At 36.6% G+C, this 25,890-nt stretch overlaps 2 protein-coding genes across 3 annotated transcripts in view; one reads left to right on the top strand and one right to left on the bottom strand.

Moving 5' to 3' along the window:
* The window catches only part of LOC127521197 (protein phosphatase 1 regulatory subunit 3C-B-like), a 183,682-nt gene that overhangs the window by 34,829 nt on the left and 122,963 nt on the right, over positions 1 to 25,890 (top strand). The window lies entirely within an intron of this gene.
* Positions 181 to 21,931, bottom strand: phf24 (PHD finger protein 24). The gene is given in 8 exon segments (XM_051910283.1): positions 181 to 2,728; positions 4,749 to 4,838; positions 7,048 to 7,214; positions 9,169 to 9,371; positions 9,559 to 9,637; positions 16,204 to 16,224; positions 16,226 to 16,390; positions 21,504 to 21,931. Coding segments are annotated over 8 exon segments (1,047 nt in total). The 5' UTR covers positions 21,729 to 21,931; the 3' UTR covers positions 181 to 2,631.

Here is a 25,890-nt window from a genome sequence, read left to right as displayed (position 1 = left end):
TTTGTTTTGAATTCCCTATAGTAAAGAGCATATAGATGGAAGTGAAATTTACTAAGCAATTTGTTATCTTTCTATCTAGGGTGCTTGTTGGCTGTCTAGGGTGCTATGAGTGCTGACAGACAGACAGATAGATGATAGATAGATAGAGTTCTCAATAAATGACTCAGACCCACACAAGTGTAATTTTTTGGAGTTAACGTCATGCATTTATTTCCAGCGCTACCAGCAAAACTTGAAGTATTGCACAGTCCCTTGAAATAACTGCCTTGCACAATCCAATACAAACGTTCTATAAGCAAATACAGTGGATATGACCATATAAACGAGCGGATATGTTTCATACCCCTCAAACAGTTCGATATAATGAGTGTTAACCCAGGTGCCATTTTACAGGAGTGTGCATGATTTACGGCTGAGAATATAAAAGGTTTTAGATATTAGAAAGTGTTTTCATCTGCACCAGATCTAAGAACAATTTCAACGTGATCATACTACAAACATAAAGGGAGAGAGGAAGGAAGAAGGGAGGAAGATCTCTGAGTCAGTTTTGTTTAGGCAGTAAGTTCTAAACCTGATTGTGAAGATTTTCAGGGCTCTTAACATTTCAATGAGTCTTTTGGAAGATTGTACATTTGCATCAGCTATTTTAGGTAAACACTGAGTAAAGTCACCTCTACGGGTGTTACGTTTTTTACAGACCCAGTAAAATATAATAATTCTGAAACTAGTGAGTTAAAGAAACATCAAATGAAAAATAAAATAACAGGTCATGACACAAAGAATGCAAAGAAGGATTATGGTCTTATGATGCAATTCTTATTAAGCAAATTATAAAATGAGATCTTATAATACCTTGTAATTGCAACTTTACATTCTACAATTGAATTATTTTTCATTATTTAGACTTTTTTTATCAACCTAGTGAGATGCTTTGCTATATATTGCCTACATAGGTAGGACAGAATCCTGAAATGAAACCTTAAAAGTGACCAATTTGAATTGCTTTTCATAGCAACTATGATGATTGAATGAAGCACACAGCTTAGACTTGACTGACAACTGATTTCAACAGTCAGGTATTAGCATGTTGCTAAGCTAACTATACCAATAGGTATAAAAATATATAACTTAAATATTGGGTAAAATAGTATTTTAATTAGATCTTTAATTAGATTTCATCAGTATTTTATTATTGAAATAATCGTACCTATTTTAAGGAAAAATTAAGTAGGTCTGCCTTAGAAAGAAGCATAATTATGGTGAGACTTGACTGATTTCAATGGAGTTTGAAATTAGCATGTTGCTAAGCTAATGACATAATATTCTTAAAACTATGAAAATACATATAATACACAGATACTGGGTAAAATAGTTAGATCTTTACTTAGATTTTTTTTTTAATTTGTGTTCTTGAATCGTGATTTTTGTCAAAATTATGTATCTTAGAAAGTTTCATAATTATGATAAGTTTGGATGTTGCTAAACTAACAAAGAAATATTTTAATAACTATAAATATACACAAACAAATACCGGGTAAAATAGTCCTTTTTAAATTAGATTAAAATATTTTTATAAACTTTTTCATATTGATTTGCTAATTTGCTGCCTGTACATTTTGGAATAGATTTTGCATCAGAAACATGCCTATGGTGCCTTAAAATACTGCCTAAGTCGGCAGCTCGGTTTTAGAAACGAACCAGAGAGACCTTATTTCACAATCCAATCAATTCCCCATTGTTAGACATCAAGTTCTGCCCCAATTTTCCACATTACATATCCTGTTCACTCAGAAATACAATATGGAAGTAGAAAATTAAGAATGACAACTTCTCATAATTCTGACTTGTCAAGTGACTGAAAACTCGAACTGATGTCGATCTTCTTACTGTAGTATCTTAATTACAAGTAGCATTTGTCTGTCAATAACAATTTTACATTTCCTTTGTTTTCACTTGACTCAGCTTAAGGCCCCTGGCAGTCTGGAAGCTCCTTGGCCTGCATGGTCCATGATCCATCCCTGAATGTATGTGAATAAATACAAATACAATATTTCGTATAATATATATGTATACTGTATATAGTATCAATATATAGCATCTCACTTTGATTCTTGTGTGGCACTATTGTTGCCCACCATATTCACTATATATTCATATTTTATGGTGACTGAAATTAGATCAGCAATGATCCGACAATTGCTCACATAATGATCCCACAACTCATTCAGCTAGAGCCACAATTCGAAAATGGTACAACACGTCAACATCGAAACACTATGCAAACACTGTGGTGCTGTAATTTTGCTAATGTGTGACTGTTTCTCACAGCAGTTTCTCTGATTGAATTTTCAGTCACAAAAATCAAAATCATACAAGTTCGTGAAAGCTGTATTCTGAAGTGGTGACAGATGTGCTATTGTTCAAGAGCGTTGAATTTGTCAGTGTGTCGCTAGATTGTGTCGTTAGAGGAAAAATCCATCGATGGCTTGTACAGTCTTTGAGTGTGGTGGCGTACTCATTTGCTTTCTTCATTTGACACTTATGTAACTCTAGGTTTAGTCCTCTGTACCTCCTACTCGTGAATCTGGACCCGGGAAGCCCCTCTGGAAGTCTCAGGCTATGTGGCCGTGGTTAGAGTGGCAAACGGATGTGCATGGCTGAGCTGTTGGGCCTGGCGGCCAGGATATAGATAGCGCTCTCCCTCAGGAAGTTGTCCCAGGTAACTGGTCTGGAACACATAATGGTACAATTAGTTAACTGAGAAAGTTAAAACCATTATTAAACCACTTATAAAAGCCAAATCTTGACACCTGGGATAATTATAGACCTATTTCAAACCTTTCTTTTATGTCAAAAATTCTAGGAAACTATGTGTCCGTCCAATTCTCCTGACAGAGACATGAAGAATTCCAATCTGAGGAGTTATACTAGTGGTTGCTATGCTGTTGCTAGGTGGTTGCTAAGGTGTTCTGGATGGTTGCTAGGGCTTTTGTGCATGGTGCCTCGGGTGTCCTATAGGTATAGAGTTCTGGTTGATTGACAGAGCACTGTTAGGAGGTTGCTTGTGTGTTCTGGATGGTTTCTATGCAGTAGCTAGGGTGTTAGGCATGATAGGGTGATTTAGGTGGTTATTAGGGCAATCTGGGTGGTTTCTATGCTGTTAGGCAGGTGTTTAGCAGTTTCTAACATGTACTTGATGGTTTCTAGGATATTTCTATGTGGAGAGTTTCTACTAGAGAGTTCAGATTGATTGACAGGGCATTGGGTGGTTGCTATGCTGTTGCTAGGTGGTTACTAAGCAGTTGCTAGGTGTTCTGTATGGTTGCAAGGACATTTCTATTAGGTGCCTAGGATGTTCTAGGTGGTTACTAGGGTGTTCTGAGTGGATCTCTAGGGTATTACTAGGTGGTTTACTAGATAGTTCTGGTTGATTGACCGAAGTCCATTTAAGACAAGTCATTTCACTCGGCGGCCATCTTTGAAACGCCTCTCAGGCAAGCAAATGCAGCTCCTATCTCTTTGAATGGGGAAACATCATATTCTCCAAAGATGTTTGCCAAGCTTTCAATTAATTTCATATTTAAAATCACAAATGAAATCTGACAACTGTCTCATAAATTTTGTTTCTAAACACTCAAATTATTCGGGCTGGATCAAGCTAATGCGCATGCGCAGTTCTAAGTGCATGTCTTTATAGGAAGCGCACGTCTGACTGTTTCTATAGGAAACGGAGCTTCTAACGGCCACCGCAGTTTACCAATCGGCGACTGGCTCTTATTTAGAAAACGGGACTTATTCGCCATATTGCACATTGCACTTTCTCCCGAGTGATGCGTCTTGTGTTATTCTATAGTCTTTGGATTGACAGGGCATAGCTAAGCAGTTGCTAGGGTTCTGGATGGTTGCTAAGGCATTTCTACACAGTGGGTGTAGAAGTGTGTTCCACGTGGTTGCTGGAGCATTGATAGGGGGAACTAAAGAGTTCTGGTTGATTGATTTAGCACTTCCAGGTGGTTGCTAGGGTGTTCTGGCTGGCTTCTTTGCTTCTTCTAGGTGGTTGCTAAGTAGTTGCTAGGGTGTTCTGGATGGTTGTTAGGGCATTTCCAGGTGGTGCCTGAGTGTTCTAGGTGTTGAGTTTTCTGGGTGGTTTCTATGCTGTCGCTAGGCAGTTGCTAAGCTGTTGCTAGGCAGTTGTTAAGCAGTTCATAGGGTGCTCTATGTTGTTGCTAGGGCATTTCTAAGTTGTTGCTAAGGGTTGCTTAGCATGTTTTAGGTGGTTCCTAGGGTGTTCTGAGTGGTTCTCTAGGACATTGCTAGGTGGTTACTAGATAGTTCTGGTTGATTGACAGGGCATCGCTAAGCAGTTGGTAGGGTGTTCTGGATGGTTGCTAGGGCATTTTTACACAGTGCCTAGGGTGTTCCAGGTGGTTGCTAAGAGCAGTGATCAGGGGTTACTAAAGAGTTTTGGTTGATTGACTTAGCATTTCCAGGTGGTTGCTAGGGTGTTCTGGCCAGTTTCTGTGCTGTTGCTAGGTGGTTGCTAAGCAGTTGATAGGGTGTTCTGGATGGTTGTTAGGGTGTTTCTAAGTGGTTGTTAGGCAGTGCTTAGGATGTACCTACATGGCTCAGATCCCTCCTTTATTGTAAGTTAATGACTTGGGATGAGATTTGATTATTATGGGAGCATAGTTTTGCAGTGTATATTGGGTGTTAGACCATCTACATTGTAAGCGAACACACACACCAACCTGTTATCATTCTCCATGGCTTTATCTCTGCTTCTCTCGCTGCTGGAACTGGCAGGACTGCTCTCAGATATTGGACCAACATGGCTGATACTGCAGATGAAGAAAGCAAGCTGAAACACACGCTTTTTCATTCAGTCTCTCCCACACAGACACACACACTACTGGACAGCTCACAGCAGGCAGCACTTCTACCGTCTCAGGGTTTTCACACTCTAATTTGTTGTTCTCACAACACCTCAGAGCCCAGAAAGACGATATACCCAACCACCGGCAAGACAAAACTAGTCCACTCATGTGCAGAAACATGCATTCAGGACTTGAATTGAAATTCAAAATGCATTCTCAATTCAATTCTGAATGGCCCACAACCCTTGTATATACAGTGGTCTCACAAACTGTAGACTTTGCGTGCCATTCAGTACACTGAAATGATCTGACAAACTTAATTGATTGAAATAAATTTATTGAAACAAGAAATTCTGGTAATTAAGTTTAATAACGTGTGAAGTGCAAGTGCAACCATGACCAGAGCCTTGAACAGTGACCCAAACATCTCCTGCAGAACTGGGACCGCTCAGAGTCAATACTGTCTGCTTTGATCTCAAGCCCTCAGTTGATTTTAATGAGCGAAAATTAGGATGCAAGCTTAGTCATGCCATGAATGAGCCAAACATACACACAAACACCCACAACCCCATGCACCCGCACACTCAGGCCTGCTGTTCCCCTTAAAACTGATGAAAAATATCCTTAAGGGTTTCTCTGAGGGGAACAAAAGCCCCTCTTTTGATCTTGATAATGGGAGGACAAGATCTCATTTAATACAGCCATTACAGTCAGAAAATACACTGTTTAGCTTTGATATTTTTAGCCACTGATTCCTTGGCCTCCATTATGGAATATTTAGTAATTGAGGTGATAATGATTATAATGAGAATGATGGTGATGGCAGGGAATGTAAGGTGTTTCCAGGGGAGGCCCATGCAGATCGAGCGACTTACCCCATACTGAACAAAGGGGAACACAATCCCATGAGTCTGCAGGGCAAATGGACATTCAGCAGTGGTGAAAAGGATGGGATGATTGATGAAAAAAAAAAAAAGCATGGAGGATGATGTCAAAACAGACTGTCCAAATACTGAATTCACAGATATGTTGATAAGTCAATCAAAATTCATGTTTAGAAAAGTAAATAAATTAATCAAAAGTGACTGTAAAGACATTTATATGTTACAAAAGATTTCTATTTCAAATAAACGCTTTCTGTTCACCAAAAAATCCTGAATAAAATCGTATCACAGTTTCCACAAACATATAAAGCATCACAATTATTTTGTTTTATAGCTCATTAAAAAAAAAAAAAAACATAAATCCATTAAGTATCAACCTTGTCTCAAATGTTTCTCATAAAATTCATCAGGAGAAATAAAACTAGGCACAAATGAGACAATTGTTGACATACAGCACCACTTAAAATGAAATTATATCATTATAAATTTAATTCAATAAATATAATTATACATATATAAACTTAATGAAATGTTATAATTAAAAATTATAAATAAAAAAAAAATGAAAAATTTGGTTTAACCTCTCCATTTAACCTAACTTCTGTCTAAGAGAAAGATTCTAAAGACATTAAAGACATCTCATTTGTGATATTTCTTTCTGGGTGATGGCGCTTGAGGAATGAAGGATTCAGAAGGACAAATGATCCATTTGAGGTACCTGGCTCCATTTTCCCCCACAAATCTCTGCAAAAATACATCATTCTGACTTTTGGGCTCTCAGAGCGAGGTTTGAATTATGATATAACTGGCAAACTGTGCTCTGTCAAAGTTAGTCCTTGATTTTAGCCTGTCATTGAGAAACTTTTTCCTTTCCACAGATGACTTCCACCACCGGTTATATCATCTAATTTACGTTATGCATTAATCCCAAAGTCAGAACTGTCAGCAAATGCACTGCTTAAATGATTCATATTCCCTTGGTAGAGTTCCTGAATGCAAAGTTAGCCAGTAATTCAAGAGAAGAGATGGGGGATACATGCTAATAAAGTGAGAGCAGTTAGCATTGGCTAGCAGCTCGTGGAGGCATTGGCAGCTTGACATTGCTATAAAAACTGCCAAGCTTCATCTGATTTGTTGCTCCCAGAGGCCAGGCAAATTGGACGAGTCCCTGAAATGATTTTGAAGTGTTTGTCTCATTGTTGATTATGTAAGTGGCTGTGATTGAGAGCCGTTCAGAAATGTCCCGCTAACTATGATTAGCCTCAATGACTCTCATATAATTGGCTCACCTGACATTGCAGGACTGTGATTCTTTGTTAATCTTGTGAAACCAGGAGGTTTGGGCTCTTCTGGCTTCTCCGGCGGTAATGATCCCATCTTTGTCCTGGTCTACACTCTGGAATATGGCCCGTGCCCGATCCCTCTCCTTCGCTGTGAGGATTCTCACCAGCGAATTCTGGATTGAAAAAAAAAACAGAATAATTTCCATATTGCTTTTGGTTGATTTCTTTATTGTTTGTTATAATTTTCTATAATCTGAACATTAAAAATGCTTATAAAACAGATAGATACGCTTGTAAATTCTGATTGGTTGTGCCATGTGTAAAGCTGTTTATTCTTATAAATGCACACCTCGCATGTTAAGTTGCTACGTTGTTTGGTAAACGTAAACACAATTAGCAAGTTAGGATAATGAGCTATATTACTCACAAAGGATTAAATGTTTCTTGAGCATCAAATCAGCATATTAGAATGATTTCTGAAGGATCATGTGACACTGAACACTGGAGTAATGATGCTGAAAATTCAGCTTTACCATCACAGGAATAAAATGTTATATATATATATATATATATATATATATAGGAGTTTTGGATCAGTCACTGATGAACTTGCGCTATTTGATTGACAGCTCCAGCACATGCTGTTTGATTGACAGTTCTAGCTATTGTAAAGGGAGCGTTCTTTGATCGCTTTCTATATATAATTTGATCACTGTTTAAATAACAGATTATTTTCATCCTACTAAGAGAAACAACGTGAAGTTGACCGTTCAGTCACTGGTTTGATTTACTGACACAAAGACAAAGAACATCTGACTGTACATGAAAAATTACATATCAAATCAGACATTAGAATGAACTCAGTTACTTACATGTTCCTGCATTACAGTCGAGTCCATATCGTAAAAGTCTATTTACAAAGCCTGCACTGAAATTTACTAAAGAATCCACAGTAAAATGTACCGAATACAAATAAATAAAGCTCAACTGAGACATTCACATTGGTGAAAATAAATAACCATATTCCTAGCATTAGGATCCTTTGAAAGTTAATGTTATTTTTAGTCCTGTATCGCTCTTCTCTCCTCCCTGTCAATCCTCCCACACACCAGTGGGCGGGGCTAACGTTGCAATGATGAAATAGACATTTTTTCCTCATTCAACTATGATAGATAGGCACATTCCAGGATCAGTCATTAGCTGGGTCTGGTGTCATTAAAAGCTTTTATTGGATTAACAAACTAAAAGTTTTCAGTTCTGAAACTCACAGGATATTCTTATAGTACGATGACCTCTTATATAGTCTCACGTAGCCAGACTGATGGCAGAGGTCTGGACTCTATCACAGCTTTCACTGGCCAAGGACCGCCCAAGAGGATGTTTGACTGACATGTAATGCAACCAATCGTAGTTCGTTTTGTGGGGCGTGAAAATGTAAAGTCGATGTCCCTACAATAACAGACTGGCGTGCGTCTAATAAATTATTCATTCAAGAATGTTATGGAAGTTTACTGCAACAACGGAGCCGCGAACTTTCACATACTTCACATACTTTAGAAAATACAGTGTTTAGTTGATCCTGGTAAGCGCTCATTGTCACAGTTGTAAACACGACGGCGGTTCTTCTTCTACAAGGGGGTTTGGCGTCACGGCATTTGTTTCCAGGCGGACCATTAAAGAACGCGACACACATGTCTCCCGGACATCCTGTAGAATTCAACCAACCAGATGACGACTTCGAAACTCCTGAAATGTTTCCAGTTAAGTGTGCCATATGCATCAGATGTTCAGACAACAGTCTGTGGGCGTGACGCCTGAGGCTGAGACCATGATGCTGTTTTGTTCATAATTGTTTATGCAATTTACTAAAATATATTTGATATAAACATTAAACGTTATGCACTTTTTTTACAGACAGTCATGATAATTAATTGCTTTGAATATACAATTTAATGCACTGCAATAATATTTTGCTCATTGCGCCCTCTTGTGGCCTTGGAGGACAAGCCAAAAGCTTTTTTTCCCTAACTGAAATCATGCCTTTTAAATTCAAATATAATTAGAATATTAGTAGCATTTGATTAAAACAATCGAATTTAGTTTTTTTAGTCATTTTGACAGCCCTACCTCAGTCCGGAACTTCTGCAGCACTGAAAGTGACTCGTGGTAGAGGAAGTCAGACCACTCAATCTGACCCTTCTTCTCTGGATCCAAAGCTGCAAACTGGGCCAGAACTTCCTCTTCCTCCTCATCGGTCAAGTCTCTTTCAAAGAGCTGCTTGGTCACAAAGTGCCTGTACTGCAGGAGTTCATCTGACACCAGGCACGACTCTGAGCAGAAAGTAGGTGAGAGGGAAGTTACAGCATCATCAATCAATGGAAACAGTTCAGGCCTAATTACAGTACTGATGTGATAAATTAGTAAACTTTTAATTAGCTTCCAGTTTACTCCACAAAGTCACGTATTTAAAGCACAATTTTAACAAAGAGGCTGTTAAAATGAGACTGAGAAAAACACCTGGAATGATCTTGCACTGCTTGAAGGTCTCCATCAGACTGTACATCTCTTCTTCAGTAAGCAGCAGGTTCACATTATCCTGAGGGATGAAGAGGAAGAGTCTTTCAGTTCTGGTAGAGCAGGCACTTCACTTTAAACAGAATATTACATTACACTGCTTCCTTTCTTGTGTACTAAATGTTGAAACATCTGTTTCAGCAGGAAATTCATTTTTAATACTAGTAATAAAACAATAAGATAAGATGAGTGTACATTCACTGCTAAAATGTAAGATATTTAGAAATGATTTTAGCATGTTTAGGATGATGATGCATAATCCAATAAAATAATAGTAATAATAATAATAGTATTAAGTGAAATAAATTGAAACATTTGCTAATTTAGTGACTGCACAAAATTGAAAATCATGAAAAGGTAAGATGGGGCAAAAAGCCCTCTGACTATAACAGCTGACATATATATATATATATATATATATATATATATATACATACATATTCACGGATCAGTATTATTCAATGGCAAATCATATAATTTAAACTCAAAATGAAATTAAATAAATCTCACAAATGTTGATGTTCAGTTAAAGTACAGTTGACAATTGATTAAAATTTTCAATCTATACTCACAATATCAGGGTTATTAGTTAACTAAAACCAAAATCATAAAAAAAAAAACAATTTTCGATATTTGAAATATATTAACTGAAATAAAATAAAATAAAATGAAAAAAAAAAAACATTTTATTTCAGCTATAAGGCAACATTTCTCATTTTCATTTAGTTTAACTTGATGTACTAAAATAACCAAAACTGAAATGAAAATTAATAAAAACTATATAGACATTTTAAAGCAAATATGTTTTAAAAATAATGGGGGGAAAAAACTCACAACAAAATTACCAAAATATCAACTAAAATTAAAATGAAAATATAAAACTAAAAACTCAATTCAAAATATTAATAAAAACTATAATAGTATCTCAATGATACTAATACTGTGTAACTGAATATTTACTAATTAATAATACTAATCACATACTATATATCAATATTTGCTGCAAAAAGCCCATTATCTGCAGGCAGATTAGTAAATCATGGGCTGGATATTACAAAAAGTGGTTTATTTGATTAGAATTATTCTAATTTAACACATTCAATCGACAACCCTTGTAAAAAGATTTTGAAAAAATGACTTGAGAAAAACATCCTGCACAAAGCCTCTAGGCCCTTCAGACTGAGCCTTAAAAACACTGTTACATTAATTATCTTCAGCAGCAGGTGATTCAATCTTTCTCTCTCCCTTTATCTTTCTAAAAAGGCGAACAATCTCTGAACTAAGGGTAATGAATGGTCTGACTAACTCGGCTCTTAAGGAAACCTAATGAGTTTGAGGTGTAAGAGGTGCAGGATGAAGCTCTCAGTGATCAAATGACAGCTTGTCCTTTCATATCAAATTCAGAGCGAGATTTCTTTCCTGGCTCAAGCTCTGCCTTCAAACAAATGCTGTCAAAGCCCAGTAGCACTGGGAGTAGCTGTATTTTCAATCAGCTTTTCTCAGCCTGATGAGAACTCATCTGCACAATGGCACTAGAGCAGATGGGGAGGGTAAATCTCAGAGGTTCCTCCATTTCCTGTCAGCAGTGACTGTGGGATACACTCCCCTTCTGAGGATGATCATTGAAATGAGATTGGATTTCATGTGTGTTGTGTTATCAACGACCAATTCTCAACAGACACCGGTCAGAGACCCCAAAATGAAGAACAGATGTTACAAAACAATGCTTAGTGAGAGGTGGGATTTACTGTCTCTAAGGCCATAAACATACTCTGTGCAGGTACACAGATGCAAATGTTTGGCAGCCCGTTGTTCATATCTGAGTGGTAGCTTATCTGATCCTCTGGAAGTATGTGATTTGAAATATGCCGTTTTTGCTCATGGGTGATCAAATTTGCACTTTTTTGTAGCCAATAAATGCCAGGTGACTATGGAGCCACTGACTGGCTGAACGTGAGTTCTTGTGGTGTCACTAGCGGCTACCCTAAGCTGTGACGATAAAAGCAGTGTTTAAAAAAACTCGTATTCAGACATGCCTGACACTCAGCCTCGAAATGAGCCAATTTCCCAGAGTATATGATTACATGATGCCAGTTTTTGCCAACTCATTCTTAGCACCGCTCCAGTCACTCTAACAATATACGTTGAACTGAGTAGTCTCTTTTGTACATGTCCAGCATGCTAGTGAATTGGTTTTTCCAACCGGTACATTGAAGCAAACTGTCCAAAAGAATCAGACTTCCCATCACTACTAAATAGCAAAACCTTGACACCGGACTGAAATATCGCCATTAAACCAGATATTCATATGTACTTAACTGTGCGGTCATGATAATGAAATGTCTGCAAAATTTCATGGACAAAAAGGTCCATTGTCTATTGTCAGTAGTGTGTTGATTTATGAAGCACACCAAGCAGCTTCCTGTTATAAGTCTAATCATAACTCTCGCACATTCACGGAAAATAGCTTACTTCCACATTGCAAAGTAATTTGGATAAAAGAAGGTAGTTTTTACTGCCCCTTGTGGCAAGGTTGAGAATGCAACATACATTTTGAAACAAAACAACAATATATATTCAAGCTTGCATATACAGTATATTCCACAGAGGAAAGTTATATGGATTTGGAACAACATGAGGGTGAGTGACTGAGTGATTGATGACTGAATTTTCATTTGTAAGTGAACTATCTCTTTAGACCTTCATGTCTGCTGAAACTCCAAGACCTGGTTTCACAGACAGGGCTTAGATTAAGCCAGGATTAGACCTTAGTTCAATTAGGACATTTAGGGCCAGATTTACTAAATGGAGCAAATTAGCGTGAGAGCGCAATTCCACAAAGGAGCCAATGGAAGTGGCGAGTTTTGCGCGTGATCTACTGCTGACGTGCAAATTAAAGAACACAGTCAAAACGCAATCTACCAAAAGCAGTGCAAATTAGCACTGGATCGCAAATAAGCAGACCTGATGCTCATCAGGTGCAGGTCGACACAGGCGCAACTTGTTACATGTAATATACGGTTAACGCCTTCCTCTGGCATTCCAAAGAAATTAATATGAGTGGAAAATATTTTCTCCCTTCTACCACATGCTCTTTGTTCTCTGCAGTGTCTCCTCCTAGCAGCAACAAGTGCAGCCATGTCGCAAATGGGTTAAGACATGCTTTTTTGGGCGTTAAATAATGGCGCAAATACCAGTAAACTGACTAGCACAAACATTAGTAAATCGCGTTGCGTGATTCATTTAAATACTCTCCTCCCATAAATTTTGCGTCTTAAAGGGAAACTCCTACAAATGCATATGCAATAAAGTTAGCCTCAAAAACAACTCAGTCCACGCCTTTTCAGCGCTAATTTTGAACCGTGTCTTTAGTAAATCCCGAAAGTAGTTTTTTAACGCCAAAAGAGGGTTTGCGCTGGCGCAAGCTGTTAGTAAATCTGACTCTTAAGTAGCATTTATAAGCATGCCTTAGAATAAAAAACATTACTGGTGTGGTTTTTGAGACAAACCAGTGGCACTGACAAATTTTAAGATATGTCAGTGCAAGTTGCTTTCAGTTAAATCAGCTCAAACATGCATTTTAGTCTGGAACTAGACTTAAGCCTTGTATGTGAAACCTTGGGCAAGAGATTTAAATTCTTCTGGTAGTCCAAAAGATAAAACCAGTGTAAAGAACACAAGCACAGCTGGACTGGCCACAAAACAGAGAAAGAAAACAATCCAGCAGTTTCAGCACAATGCATCACTGCTGGGTGACATTTTCAAACCACAAACCTCGAAAGATGTTAGAACAAGAGGAGGAAAAAATTATTAATTATGTCCTTGCAGAGGGTTCAGCTAGCTAGCAAGACAATACACAGCTTATTCTTATTCCTATCCTTATCCCATTGTGTGTACATGTTGCTTCAGCTCACAGTTTTCAATCTTGATGTTCCCTATCATCAATGACTTTTGAAGTTCTTTATAAGCATATCTCCACACCAGGTGCATGTCATATCAGTTGGAGCTTTTATTGTTGTTTTTGAGCAAGGAAGGGCTGTCATTATCTAAATTGTCACACGGCTAATCACAGTGCTGATTCTATTGAATGGCGAATCCCACATTTGACGCCAAGTGCCAAAATCAGTTTGACAACCTGGACTGGACTCTTAATTAATTTTCCACCACGGTCTTCTTGTTAACACTTACTGATGTTAAATTTCATGCTAAGAGTTCCCTATGGCGCTATCATTTCACATTAAGCCCTAATTTGTCCCAGTGCACTGAAATACACTTGAAAATATTGAATGGTATTACATGAAACAAAACATTTGTGTCCCTTGAAAGTTATACGACAGCGTAATCCCCAGTTTTAACATCTCTAGTCCTCGACACACACACACTCACGCACACATGTGGATTAGGTTGTAGCGAGGGCAGAGTGAGAAAACCAGACACATAAGCTGTGAATTAGCCCTCCAAGTAAATACGCGCCAGACACTTCGCCAACAACAAGCCGCTTCACATATTGTTTCGAGGGTTGTGTCCACAGCTGTTAATGTTTGCAATGCAGCATGGGATACAACCCATTTGATGGTGTGAGTCTAGCTGGAAAGCAGCGAGTGCATCTGGAGTGTGTAGCAGCAGCCTCAGAGTGCTACAAAAATGTCTTACTCGCTCAACAAATGATTTAAGCATCAGCAGGCTGTGCGACTAAGATAAGCGCTCTACTTCACTTTGAAGGATGCTTGCACGCTTTGACAGCCCACTTTGTAATTTTAGTGCCAGACTCCTCTGACGCTGGGAGAAAGAGCACTTTGAACCGAGCCCAGACTCTCTAGCATAACACAATCATCTTGACATGCTCATCTCCAAGCTGACCTTTGGGAGGAGCTGCACAGGTTAAGGATCTTTGAATATATGTTGGGCAACAGGTGGTCTATATACTTGATCACTTTATCAGCACTTTTTGAAAAATAAATAAAAGAAGCCCTAGTTCATCCCTGGTCCGTATAAATGCTTCACAATAAATCATTATTGTGCCTCTCAACTTTGCTCTTCTGTTGACACATCTATAGGTGCGGTCTTATAGCAATATCATTCCATGCAACCAGAAATTTCTAATTTCTAATTTCGGGTTTAAAGGGTTAGTTCACCCAAAAATGAAATTTCTGTCATTAATTACTCACCCTTATATAGTTCCAAACCCGCAAGACCTTCGTTCATCTTCGGAACACAAATTAAGATATTTTTGATGAAATCCGAGAGGTGTTTTATCTCCCATAGAAAGCAATGAAATGACCACATTCAAGGTCCAGAGAAGTAGTAAAGACATCATTAAAATAGTCAACGTGACTACAGTGGTTCAGCCTTAATGTTATGAAGCAATGTGAACACTTTTTGTGTGCAAAAACAAAACAAAAAATAACGACTTTACTCAACAATTTTTCCTCTTCCTTGTTAGTCTGTTACACAGTTGACGCAGTGAACGCAGTGCAGAGCTTCCGTGTTTACGTCAGAACGTAAATGTACGTCAGAATCTATCTATCTATCTATCTATCTATCTATTTAATGTAACTGAGTAAATGGCCCAATCTAATCAAATCCCAAAGAATATATTCAAAGTCATTCATTACCTCCCTCTGAATATTTCAATTGGAAATACATCATGTTACAGAAGTGGCATGCACTGTGAATGCTATTTCATAAGGCATTTTAAAGGAATAGTTCACGCAAAAATGAATATTTTGCCATTTTATTACTCGCCTATTGTTCTAAACCTGTGCGATTTGTTGTTGTTGTTGATGTTTTTTTTACTGGAACACTGAAAAGTTTCTAAAGAATCTATATGAATCTTTTCCATACAATGCCAGTTCATAGTGACCAAGTCTCTTGATGCATTCAAAGCACTGCTTCCTGGGAAGTTCGTATTAACGAGGTAGGAAGTCATGTTTACAACGTCAGGTGCATTCAAGTCATTTTCAGCGGTGAACTTTCTTTTAATTAACTACACAAAAATACAACTCCATACTTTTAGAAAATAAAGAACAAAGAACGTGCATCAAATGTTTTTTTTATGTTTTTAATTAATTTATGAAGTCACTGTAAACTGTAAACTTTGTTATATTAATTTGATATATTACAATGCTATCATATTTTAAGCAGGCAATTGGCTTACTTTGTTGTAAATAGAAAAGCCTGAGGATATCACTGCTACATACCTTTAAGTATTGTGGTATTCCACAATGTTTATCACTGACACAGCCCCAACTCGTAAATATCAGGGCTAAAAAAAATCCTGAGCTTCCCACTCGTATTAACAACACTGTGCAAAAATACGATCTTTCTGACTTGAACATACCATATGGCACAATCATGTTGTAATTTCTGAGTAAACTGTTCCTTTAAGACAGCCGCACAGATAAATATAGGCTAAATATGCCACTGATTCCTGCAGAATGGATCATTGTTACAGTCTGAAAGACATATACTGTGCAGTAATATCTTGGAAACAATTTCAAACAGCCAGTGAGTGGAAATGTGCTTGTAAATATGTTTGTATGTGATTTTTTATGTATGTATTCATGAGAAAGGGTTGAGAGAACTCACGCAGTAATAGCAGCTCCAGCCAGGTGGTGGTGTGGGCTGTCTCTCTCATTTCCTGCAGGGCTTCAGTGCTCAGGCAGCCCATCTCCTGCAGACAGCCATCGTGAAAGACCCGCGTGCACGTCCGACAGGGGAACAGATCATCTGCCGTCCAAACCTCACAGACCTCACACATCTCATCATTGACGGGCTGATCGCAAAACAGAGGGAGAGAACACAGATAAATCATTCCTTACTTAGCAATGAGACTGTTATTGATTCACTGAGAAAAAGGCCCTAAAGCGCATTGAAAATGCATAAATACACATGACAGGAAGTGTAGTGACTCATCAATAAGTGAACACTTCTATAATCAAATTTCTATACCTCCCTGCATTAGTTACTTTCCATTAAAGGTCACCAAATATAATAATAATCTCACTTGACATTCACTGCTCATTTAAAGTCTCCCATGGTGCACAGGGCTACAGCATCTGAATCTGCATGAGGTTTACTTTCATGTCATGATATAAGGACGTCATGCTGGTTTCGATGAATGCAGCACAAGATAATGTTTTATTGGTCCCAGGAGATAAATTTATTTAAAGTGTTATAAATACTAAACTGTGATAGAATACAATACAATACAATACAATACAATACAATCAGTTTGCTCTTTTAAAATGGTTGTCCCTTTATCTTTACTGCTTTAACTAGCAGTACTGGGGAACTGCAGTATTACTAAAGTGTTGTTATTGTTAACTAAAACTATTAAATATCATTTTCATAAACTGAAATAAAGCTTACATAAAATAAATTATAAATATTAGTTGAAAAACTTAAAATTAAATAAACTACACTAAAATTTGAAATGCTGTCTTGGCAACTAACTGAAATAAAATAGGTTAAATTTGAAGGTCTAAATTTACTAAAAGCAAAAACTGAAATAAATTAAAGCTAAAAAGAAATATAAAACACTAATAATGACAAAAGGACTAAAGCACAAAACCTTATCTAAAAATCTAAATGAAAACTGAAAATATAAAAATAAAAGCTAATTGAAAATATTAATAAATACAATAATAGTTGGCAGATTATTATACAAGATGGCAGTTTAGGAACATACTGTAGCTTAGCAGTGGTTAACATAGCTTGTTGTTTGCACTATTTCCAAAACAGCGCTTCTAAAAATGTTCTTAAGTTAGGAGAGTTGTTACATTAGTTGCTTTCCAACAGGTATAATGGGATAGAATCTACATCTTCTGAACTGTCTGCATCTTGCATCATCTTATTTCATTCTGCTCATCTTTGCTGTATAGCGTGCCACCCATCTAGAGACAGACTGTGGAGACTGGACATTATTGACAACCTGTCACATTAATGCAACTCAGGGTCAGACATTTTAAAGCCTTGGAAACATGTAGAGACAAAACTGTAGTTCAAAGTTTATATAATTTTTAAGGTCTTTTGATGCAGACCCAAGTGTCTCTACAGGAGTTTAGTTGGTTTGAGAGCTGCTTTCATGATGAGTCACTGCCCAGTTAGAGCACTACTGCTGCTAGTTCTGGAATTGGTATGACGCAAATGTACAATCAGAGCTAAATATTACAAAGTGAAAAGAGACCTGGAAAAAGGGGAACTGAAGGAGGTGGAACTGATCTCTTGTTCGTACCAATCAGCCAAACCAAGCATAAAAAAGTAACACGTACACACAAAATTTGCTTTTCTAGAACCACCCCTCCAGAACCATTGCCAACTAATAAGCTTAAGTAATTAGTTCCTTTGCTTATCAAATATAGGAGCATTACACACTTATATATATATATATATATATATATATATATATATATATATATCGTGGCACTAGGAGACCAGGGATCAAATACTTGTCAGGCATTCCAAATGACAACTTTTCCTATTCTTGCATAGGTACCAGACACACTTGCTCTTCAGGTTGTGACATGTGTCTCTGAGGAGAGTGATGATTGTGATATGAGCGCGGGGGAGAGTGCTGTATTTAGAACCGGGATGATCAGAAGAGCCAAAGGACGTCACCTTGCCAGTGTGCCTCTGAATCTGACTCAAGCTCTGCATCAGTATTCTGAGTCTGATTGGTGTTTAACTGCTGGAATGGTAGTGGACCTCTACTCTCCATTAAAGGGTTAGTTCACCCAAAAATGAAAATTCTGTCATTAATTACTCACCCTCGTGCCGTTCCACACCCGTAAGACCTTTGTTAATCTTCGGAACGCAAATTGAGATATTTTTGTTTAAATCCGATGGCTCAGTGAGGCCTGCATAGGGAGCAATGACATTTCCTCTCTCAAGATCCATAAAGGTACTAAAAACATATTTAAATCAGTTCATGTGAGTACAGTGGTTCAATATTAATATTATAAAGCGACGAGAATATTTTTGGTGCGCCAAAAAAAACAAAATAACTACTTATATAGTGATGGCCGATTTCAAAACACTGCTTCAGGAAGCTTTGGAGCACAATGAATCAGTGTATCGAATCATGATTCGGATCGCGTGTCAAACCGCCAAACTGCTGAAATCACGTGACTTTGGCGCTCCGAACCGTTGATTCGATACGCTGATTCATGATGCTCCGAAGCTTCCTGACGCAGTGTTTTGAAATCGGCCATCGGTATATAAGTCGTTATTTTGTTTTGTTTTTTGGCGCGCCAACAATATTCTTGTCGCTTTATAATATTAATATTGAACCACTGTACTCACTGTACATGAACTGATTTAAATATGTTTTTAGTACCTTTATGGATCTTGAGAGAGGAAATGTCATTGCTGGCTATTTTGTTAAGTGAAATAAAACTGAAATAAAATTAAAAAATATATATATAAATATTAGATTAAAAACTTTAACTAAATGGAAATTAGAAATGTTGCATGCAATTGACTGAAATAAATTTAAGTTAAAGCACTAACTGGAAGTAAATAAAAACTAAAACTAAAATAAATTAAACCTAGTAATATTTAAAAATAACAAAATCTAATTAAAATGACAAAAGCACATAGCAAAATTACTAAATAATAAACTAAAATTAAATATATGTGAATAATATGTGAAAAATCCTGTGCTCGAACAAATGAGTTGAAATTAGCAAATTTTCAAAAATGAGTTATTTTCATTACATTCTCTATTAAAGAACCTTCAAAATGATGTATGATTTGTTGGAATAGGCTACTACACCTGTTTGAATTTGATAGAGTCCGCAAAGTCAATTTTAAGAAAAATCGTGTTAAAGTTTTCTGAAGGTTCCAACGCAAAATTACCTAGCAACCATACCTTAAAATCCCTGGCAATAACATCAAATTTGGTACACACTAAGTCAAAACCAAATATCTATGGGAAAAATATATATTCAACTTTTTTTCCATGATACCACAATTATTTGATTAACATTAATGAAACAGACCTACTGTACCGCACAGATCTAATATAATGTTACACATCAGATGTTTTTCCCCAACAGGATCACTAGATGAGGGCTTAATGAACTTAATGAACATAGCATGCTTTATTTAAAAAAAAAAAAAAAAAAAATTAATCTTACAGTTTCTCGGTAGACAATCATTCATAGACTTACATTGAATGATTGTCAATAAACGTTTAGAAATTCACACTCCAACCATCAAACTATTTAAATATAAACACACATAAGAATATGTTTATTCTGTTCTTATAATTACCTAGCAACGTCATAGCAACCACCCAGAACACCCAGCAATGACATAGTTAACCACTTTTAGGCCATTAGCAACCAGTTAGGGACACTCTAGCAACCAATTCAAAACTCTTAAATCTCCTGCTTCTCAGATTTTTCTTCTGACAAAACGACCCCTGTAACCGCAGATATCTCAAACTGTGCTCAGATTTACCAAGATATCAAATCTGCAATCAAACGTTAGAAATTGCACTATGAACTCAAACATTTCTCATCAGATTCTTCCAAAATCAAATAATCTGATGCTAAGTATTGTAGTTCTTTACTCTTATGACAAAAAAGGTCTATTTTTATTTCTCCTAAGGTGATCTAGGATATAGTTTATTCCCCTTTGCCAAAGTAAAAGCAAAGTTTTTCCTTTATCACAATTACATTCACCAGCTGTTCTGTTTTTCTTTCATGGCAGTTCTGTCTGTTTGTTTATTCATTTTCCTGAACCATATTTCAACATCAGCAAATGCATCTAGACATAACTCACAAAGACAATCCAAATTGCATCTCATTCTGCCTGCTCTTATGTCTTTTATATCTGCAGAGAGAGAGACTGGAGGTAATCAAAAGCGTTCTGTTGAGTGGAGTTGTGTGGAGTGGCTCTTCGCTGGCTCACTATGAGGCATGGCCCCATCGCCGCAAGCTCCAGTGACCCCAATTAATTTCGGACTGATCCCAGACGCCACTGCAGCTCCCCCAGCCAGGTTTTTCCTTCACAGCCTATACCCGCTGCCCACACACTGTCAACAAACCTGAGCTGCCATTTAGGCTGAGCTGGGATCAGCTTCCCTAACTCATAATCTTGACATTTTCTCGTGTATATGCGTCACAGAGCAGGTTACAGCTCAGAATGAACCTCCACCAACCCGCCCTCCACTATTTTAGTTGAGTTATTCATTCTCATAAAGTTATGGAATTTTCATGGAGTAAATAACCATATATGTACGTCAAGAGAGGTTGTGCTTGAGGTGTGGACTCCTGTTTGAAGATTGTTGCTATAATGCCTAATTTTTAAGCATGGTGTCCACTACAGTCGAAAAAAATATATAGGAAAAACTAAACAAAAAAAATGTTAATGCAAAATAAATGAAAGACTATGTAAAATAATAATAATAATAATAATAAAAAATAATAATACAAATACAAAAATTTTATTATAATAACAATAATATGCAGTTATCATTATAAATATATTTAATTATCCATTCATTCATTTTCCAAACAGCTTAGGGTCGAGGGGATATAATAAAATAAATAGAATTTTTAAAATATTTCTAAAGCAATTATTAATCTTAGTTAATGTTAGTTTCAACATTTCTTAATAAATTATAGAAATCAAAAGTTGCATCTGTTAATATTATTTATTTAAATATTTTATTACCTAACAAAGATGAATAAATACTGTAACAAATGTATTGCTAAGGATGTTTATATATTAAATAAACGAGAAATTTTTTACAGTGAACACACTTATAATGACAGATGAACAGGAAAGCGGGCAGCACCATAAAGAAACTAAATTAATCTTTTATTATTATTATTATTATTATTATTATTTACAAATATGGATCCTTTCAGCCATTTTACCTGCTCTGTTTGCCCAAGCGAGACGTCTACCGGTTGATCGTCGTTGACCTCTCTCTTTGGCCGCACAAACGCCGGAGGAGTGAGCTGATGTGCCTTTTTTAGATCCTCAGGCTCCACCCCCTTCCCATCACGGAGACGCCCCCAAGCCTCCTGATTGGCTTTATGCTCCTCTATGGACGAAGCTGAGGCCTGCTGATTTGGTGATGACCCTGGTTTGCTGTCCATGTCTTTCTGTTCAGTGTGGTCTTTGTTAGCCTGGTGGGATCCTTCAGCAGATTCATCCCCGTTCTCAGGCTATGACCTCTTCAGTCTGGGCCGCAGCTGCTGGGGCCGCCCGATCCTTCAGACCATCTTTAAATGCTGACACCACCACGCTGCACTTCTGCACCTTCTCCACCTGCTGCTTCTTGGACATCAGCACACCCATGGCTGCAATATAGTGACACAACATTAGGCATTATTATATCATATCAGGCTATGCACCTATGCTGATCTTTTCAGCAGGGTAAGCTGCAAATCCTACATTATATTAATATAGTAAAGAGAGGCAGACTTGCTGCATCGCTGTTAGCACCCTGTTGCATAACAAATATTAAGGTTGAAAACAAGACATGTTCTATCGACTTTGTCTCTAAACCATTGCTGTGGCAAAATACGCCCACATGCTGGATCAAGCAGATTTTGTGAACTACAGTGAATGTGTTGCAAACCACCTCGCTAGCGCTTTCCTCACACAGATCTCTCATATGACTGATCACTGGATAGATTTTCATATTGATGTGCTGCAATCACAGTTCATCATATTAACCACAGTAATGGCAACCTGTGGATAAGTATATATAAATTCTATAAATATATAAATAATATATATATATATATATATATATATATATATATATATATATATATATATATATATAAATAATATATATATATATATAATTCTACACTGCAACATTTTTTCTTTTGTCAAATCAACTTAGATAATTAATGTGGTTCAGATAACATAATATTTTGAGTTTCAGTTGATTAAATCAATTGCCTTCATTGTATTAACTCAAATTTTTCATTTCAATGAACTGAAAATTTCAAGGCAACCAGGTAACTTACTTTTTTTAAGTTAAACCGACAATTCTTTTTTTTACATTGTAGTAATTACCATTTAAAAAAAGTATCTTATGCTCACCAAGCCTGAGCAAAAATACAAGATACAATTTAAATGAACTGTTTTCTATTTTAATATATTGTAAAATGTAAGTTATTCCTGTGATCAAAGCTGAATTTTCAGCATCATTACTCCAGTCTTCAGTGTCACATGATCCTTCAGAAATCATTCTAATATGATGATTTGCTGCTCAAGAAACATTTCTTATTATTATCAATGTTGAAAACAGTTGTACTGCTTAATAGTTTCATGGAAACCGTGATATTGTAGAATTCTTTGTAGAAAGTTCAAACGAATGGCCTTTGTTTAAAATAACATTTTTGCATAACAATGTAAAATCTTTAATGACTTTTCTTCCAAAATCAAATTCAACTTCCTTTGGGGTGCATCCATTTCAATTCCGATTCACACTTGTTTTACTTGTTTTGCAATTAAGTATGGATTCACAAATTCACACTTAATTGCAAGTGAGCCAATTCTCAAATTCTGAAGTTGAACCCTCCTCAAAACAAATTAATAATGTGCTAAAATGAATTTGAAGTGTTTTGCTTGGTCCATTCCATCCTTATGTTGGACACTGAGCTGAGATTTAGCTTGTCCAAAGCAGACATCACATAATCTTGAATGCTAGCTCCTTCTATTCAGCCTTTAATCAGGGTAATGGTGTGAAACTGCTTCAGTTGGCATTCTCTCACCTTCTAAACTCAAAGCACAGCATGCTTGTGAATTTCAATAGATATTTCCTTCTCCCATTTATTCTTAACTATCAACCCAAGCTTTGACCCATCACGTTCTTCTCTCTGTGTACCCACCTAAATAAGCCACACTGTAATATCGCTGTTGTCCCTGTAGGCACCGTACAGAGAATGAACTTTAATTATGAGTGAAATCAAGGAGGCGTTCCTGAGCCTCATCTCATCAAAGGCCTGGGAGTGATAGAAAATTTTGCAGTAATTACCGCTGGCTTTATGATGTATTTTACCCTGTTACAGCTCAGTGTGTTCTGGCACTCGGGCTGATAGATGTCACATCAGCTGGCTGAGGGAGGTGTGGTTTAATGTCTTGTCACTGAATTAATTTATGTGTATCTTTTAGGCACAGTTTCAAAGCTGTCAATAAACAGCATATATTACTGTCTAAGAATAACATTATTTTTCTCTTAAGTCAATGAAAAACTGCAATCTATCTACCCATGTTGAGGAAGCTACTTTAAAACTGTATCTTGTCAAACAAACAATTTTGTTTTCAGTGGTTAAATTACAGTCAGGCAACCGTTCAGAAAACAATCAAGATTCCCAATTAGGTGACAGAATTAAACAGCATTTATTTATTTACATGAAATACCAATACAGTAAATTAGTTCGCATTTAGCTTATTTATTTACATTTGTATTGTAAAATTGATGATTAAATATCTTATTATTGTATGCTGCTACAACGAAGAAAATCAATCAAATTAATCAGTATTTTTTTTATTTTTAATTATTATAAATTAAAAAATGTTTTATATATACATTTATTTATACGTTTTTGTTTAGTAATGTTTGTTATCTGATTTATTTTGAACTGGTTCATTTAAATAAAGTGACTAGAATTAGACTTCACAGAGCTTCATATGTGGGCATTTTTTGAAAGTCTGTGCATTCAATAATGTTACCAAAATAGCAATGTTTTGATATTACAAAAATGTCACAATGTTACAAAAATTGTGAAGGATGAGTTGTCTCATTACACTGCATGTCAGTGTTGGGGGTAACACATTACAAGTAACACTAGTCATGTAATCAGATTACTTTTTTCAAGAAAATATCTGAGTTACTTTTTCAAATAAGTAACAAATGTTTTCCAATTTATTGACTGAAAGCTCTCCTGTCCCCATGTTGAGTGAAATCATTAGTAAGTGCAGAGACGTTGTGTGCGCTGGGTAAACATGATGGTTATTGTAGTTCTAGACTAAATGTGAACATCCATGTACTCAACTCACTTGCACAAAACTGATTCAGTATTCAGTATTTTCAATTACCATGACCCCACCACTTAAGAAACCCACTCTAAATCCAGCACTTTTAGAAAACTACAGACCGGTATCCCTTCTTCCATTCATTGCTAAAAGATTTGAACGAGTCATGTTCAACCAAATCTCTACCTTTCCTACACAGAACAACCTTCTGGACAACAACCAATCTGGTTTCAAAAGCGGCCACTCAACTGAGACTGCCCTGCTCTCGGTTATTGAAGCTCTGAGACTGGCCAGATCCTCCTGTCAACCCTCTTGATGAAGGGCTTCTCAGGAACCGCACTCCAATGGTCTTACCTCTCAGGTAGATCCTTCAGGATGTCGTGGAGGGGTGAGGTGTCTAATTCGCAACATCTATCTATGTGGGTGCCTCAGGACTCAGTGCTTGGACCACTTCTCTTCTCCATCTACATGTCATAATCTGTCCTTCAGATTTTTTTTTTCCTATCACTGCTAGGCTGATGACACACAACTCTACCTCTCATTCCAGAAAGCTTCTCATTCTGAAGCGTCAGTTACGCTTTTCTCAAAAGTTGAATAAGGAAGGCGTAGGACGTAGTGTAAGCGTTTTGAACTGCGAGAGTTTTACACTTTCTTCATAAGTTGAATACTGAAGGCGGTCTGGCAAAAGCTAGATATTTTACTTTATAATTTGTTAAATATGGATTTTTTTCTTACACAAACACATCGCTTCACTTTAGAAGGTCTTTATTAACCCCCCAGAGCCGTGTGGAGTACGTTTATGATGGATGGATGCACTTTCTTCAGCTTCATACTTGTTGGTCCCGTTCACTGCCATTATAAAGCTTGGATGCGTCAGGATATTTATTAATATAACTCTGATTGTGTTCATCAGAAAGAAGAAAATCTTGTAAATCTTGGGGTAATTTTCATTTTAAAGTGAACTAATCCTTTAAATAACACAAATATAATTTTTGTATTAACCAATGTTTTGGCTGCTGAACTTCGATGATCCAATTCAACCATACAAATAAGAAGTTGATTCACACCATTCTATATGCTTGTATGTATGCTTGGACTGTTAAAAAATTAAATATAAACAGATATTAAATATTCATATTCATATATTTATATTAAATCTAAAATATTAAAAAAAATACAAACGAAAATGATAACAATACAATAAACTATAACTGTGTTAAAAAAAACTGTCAGCTTAAGGTAGCTACAAGTATTAAATGCAGT

Source organism: Ctenopharyngodon idella, chromosome 10, assembly GCF_019924925.1.
Source record: "Ctenopharyngodon idella isolate HZGC_01 chromosome 10, HZGC01, whole genome shotgun sequence".
NCBI classification, from domain to species: Eukaryota; Metazoa; Chordata; class Actinopteri; order Cypriniformes; family Xenocyprididae; genus Ctenopharyngodon; species Ctenopharyngodon idella.
This window is presented reverse-complemented; position numbering and strand designations above follow the sequence as displayed.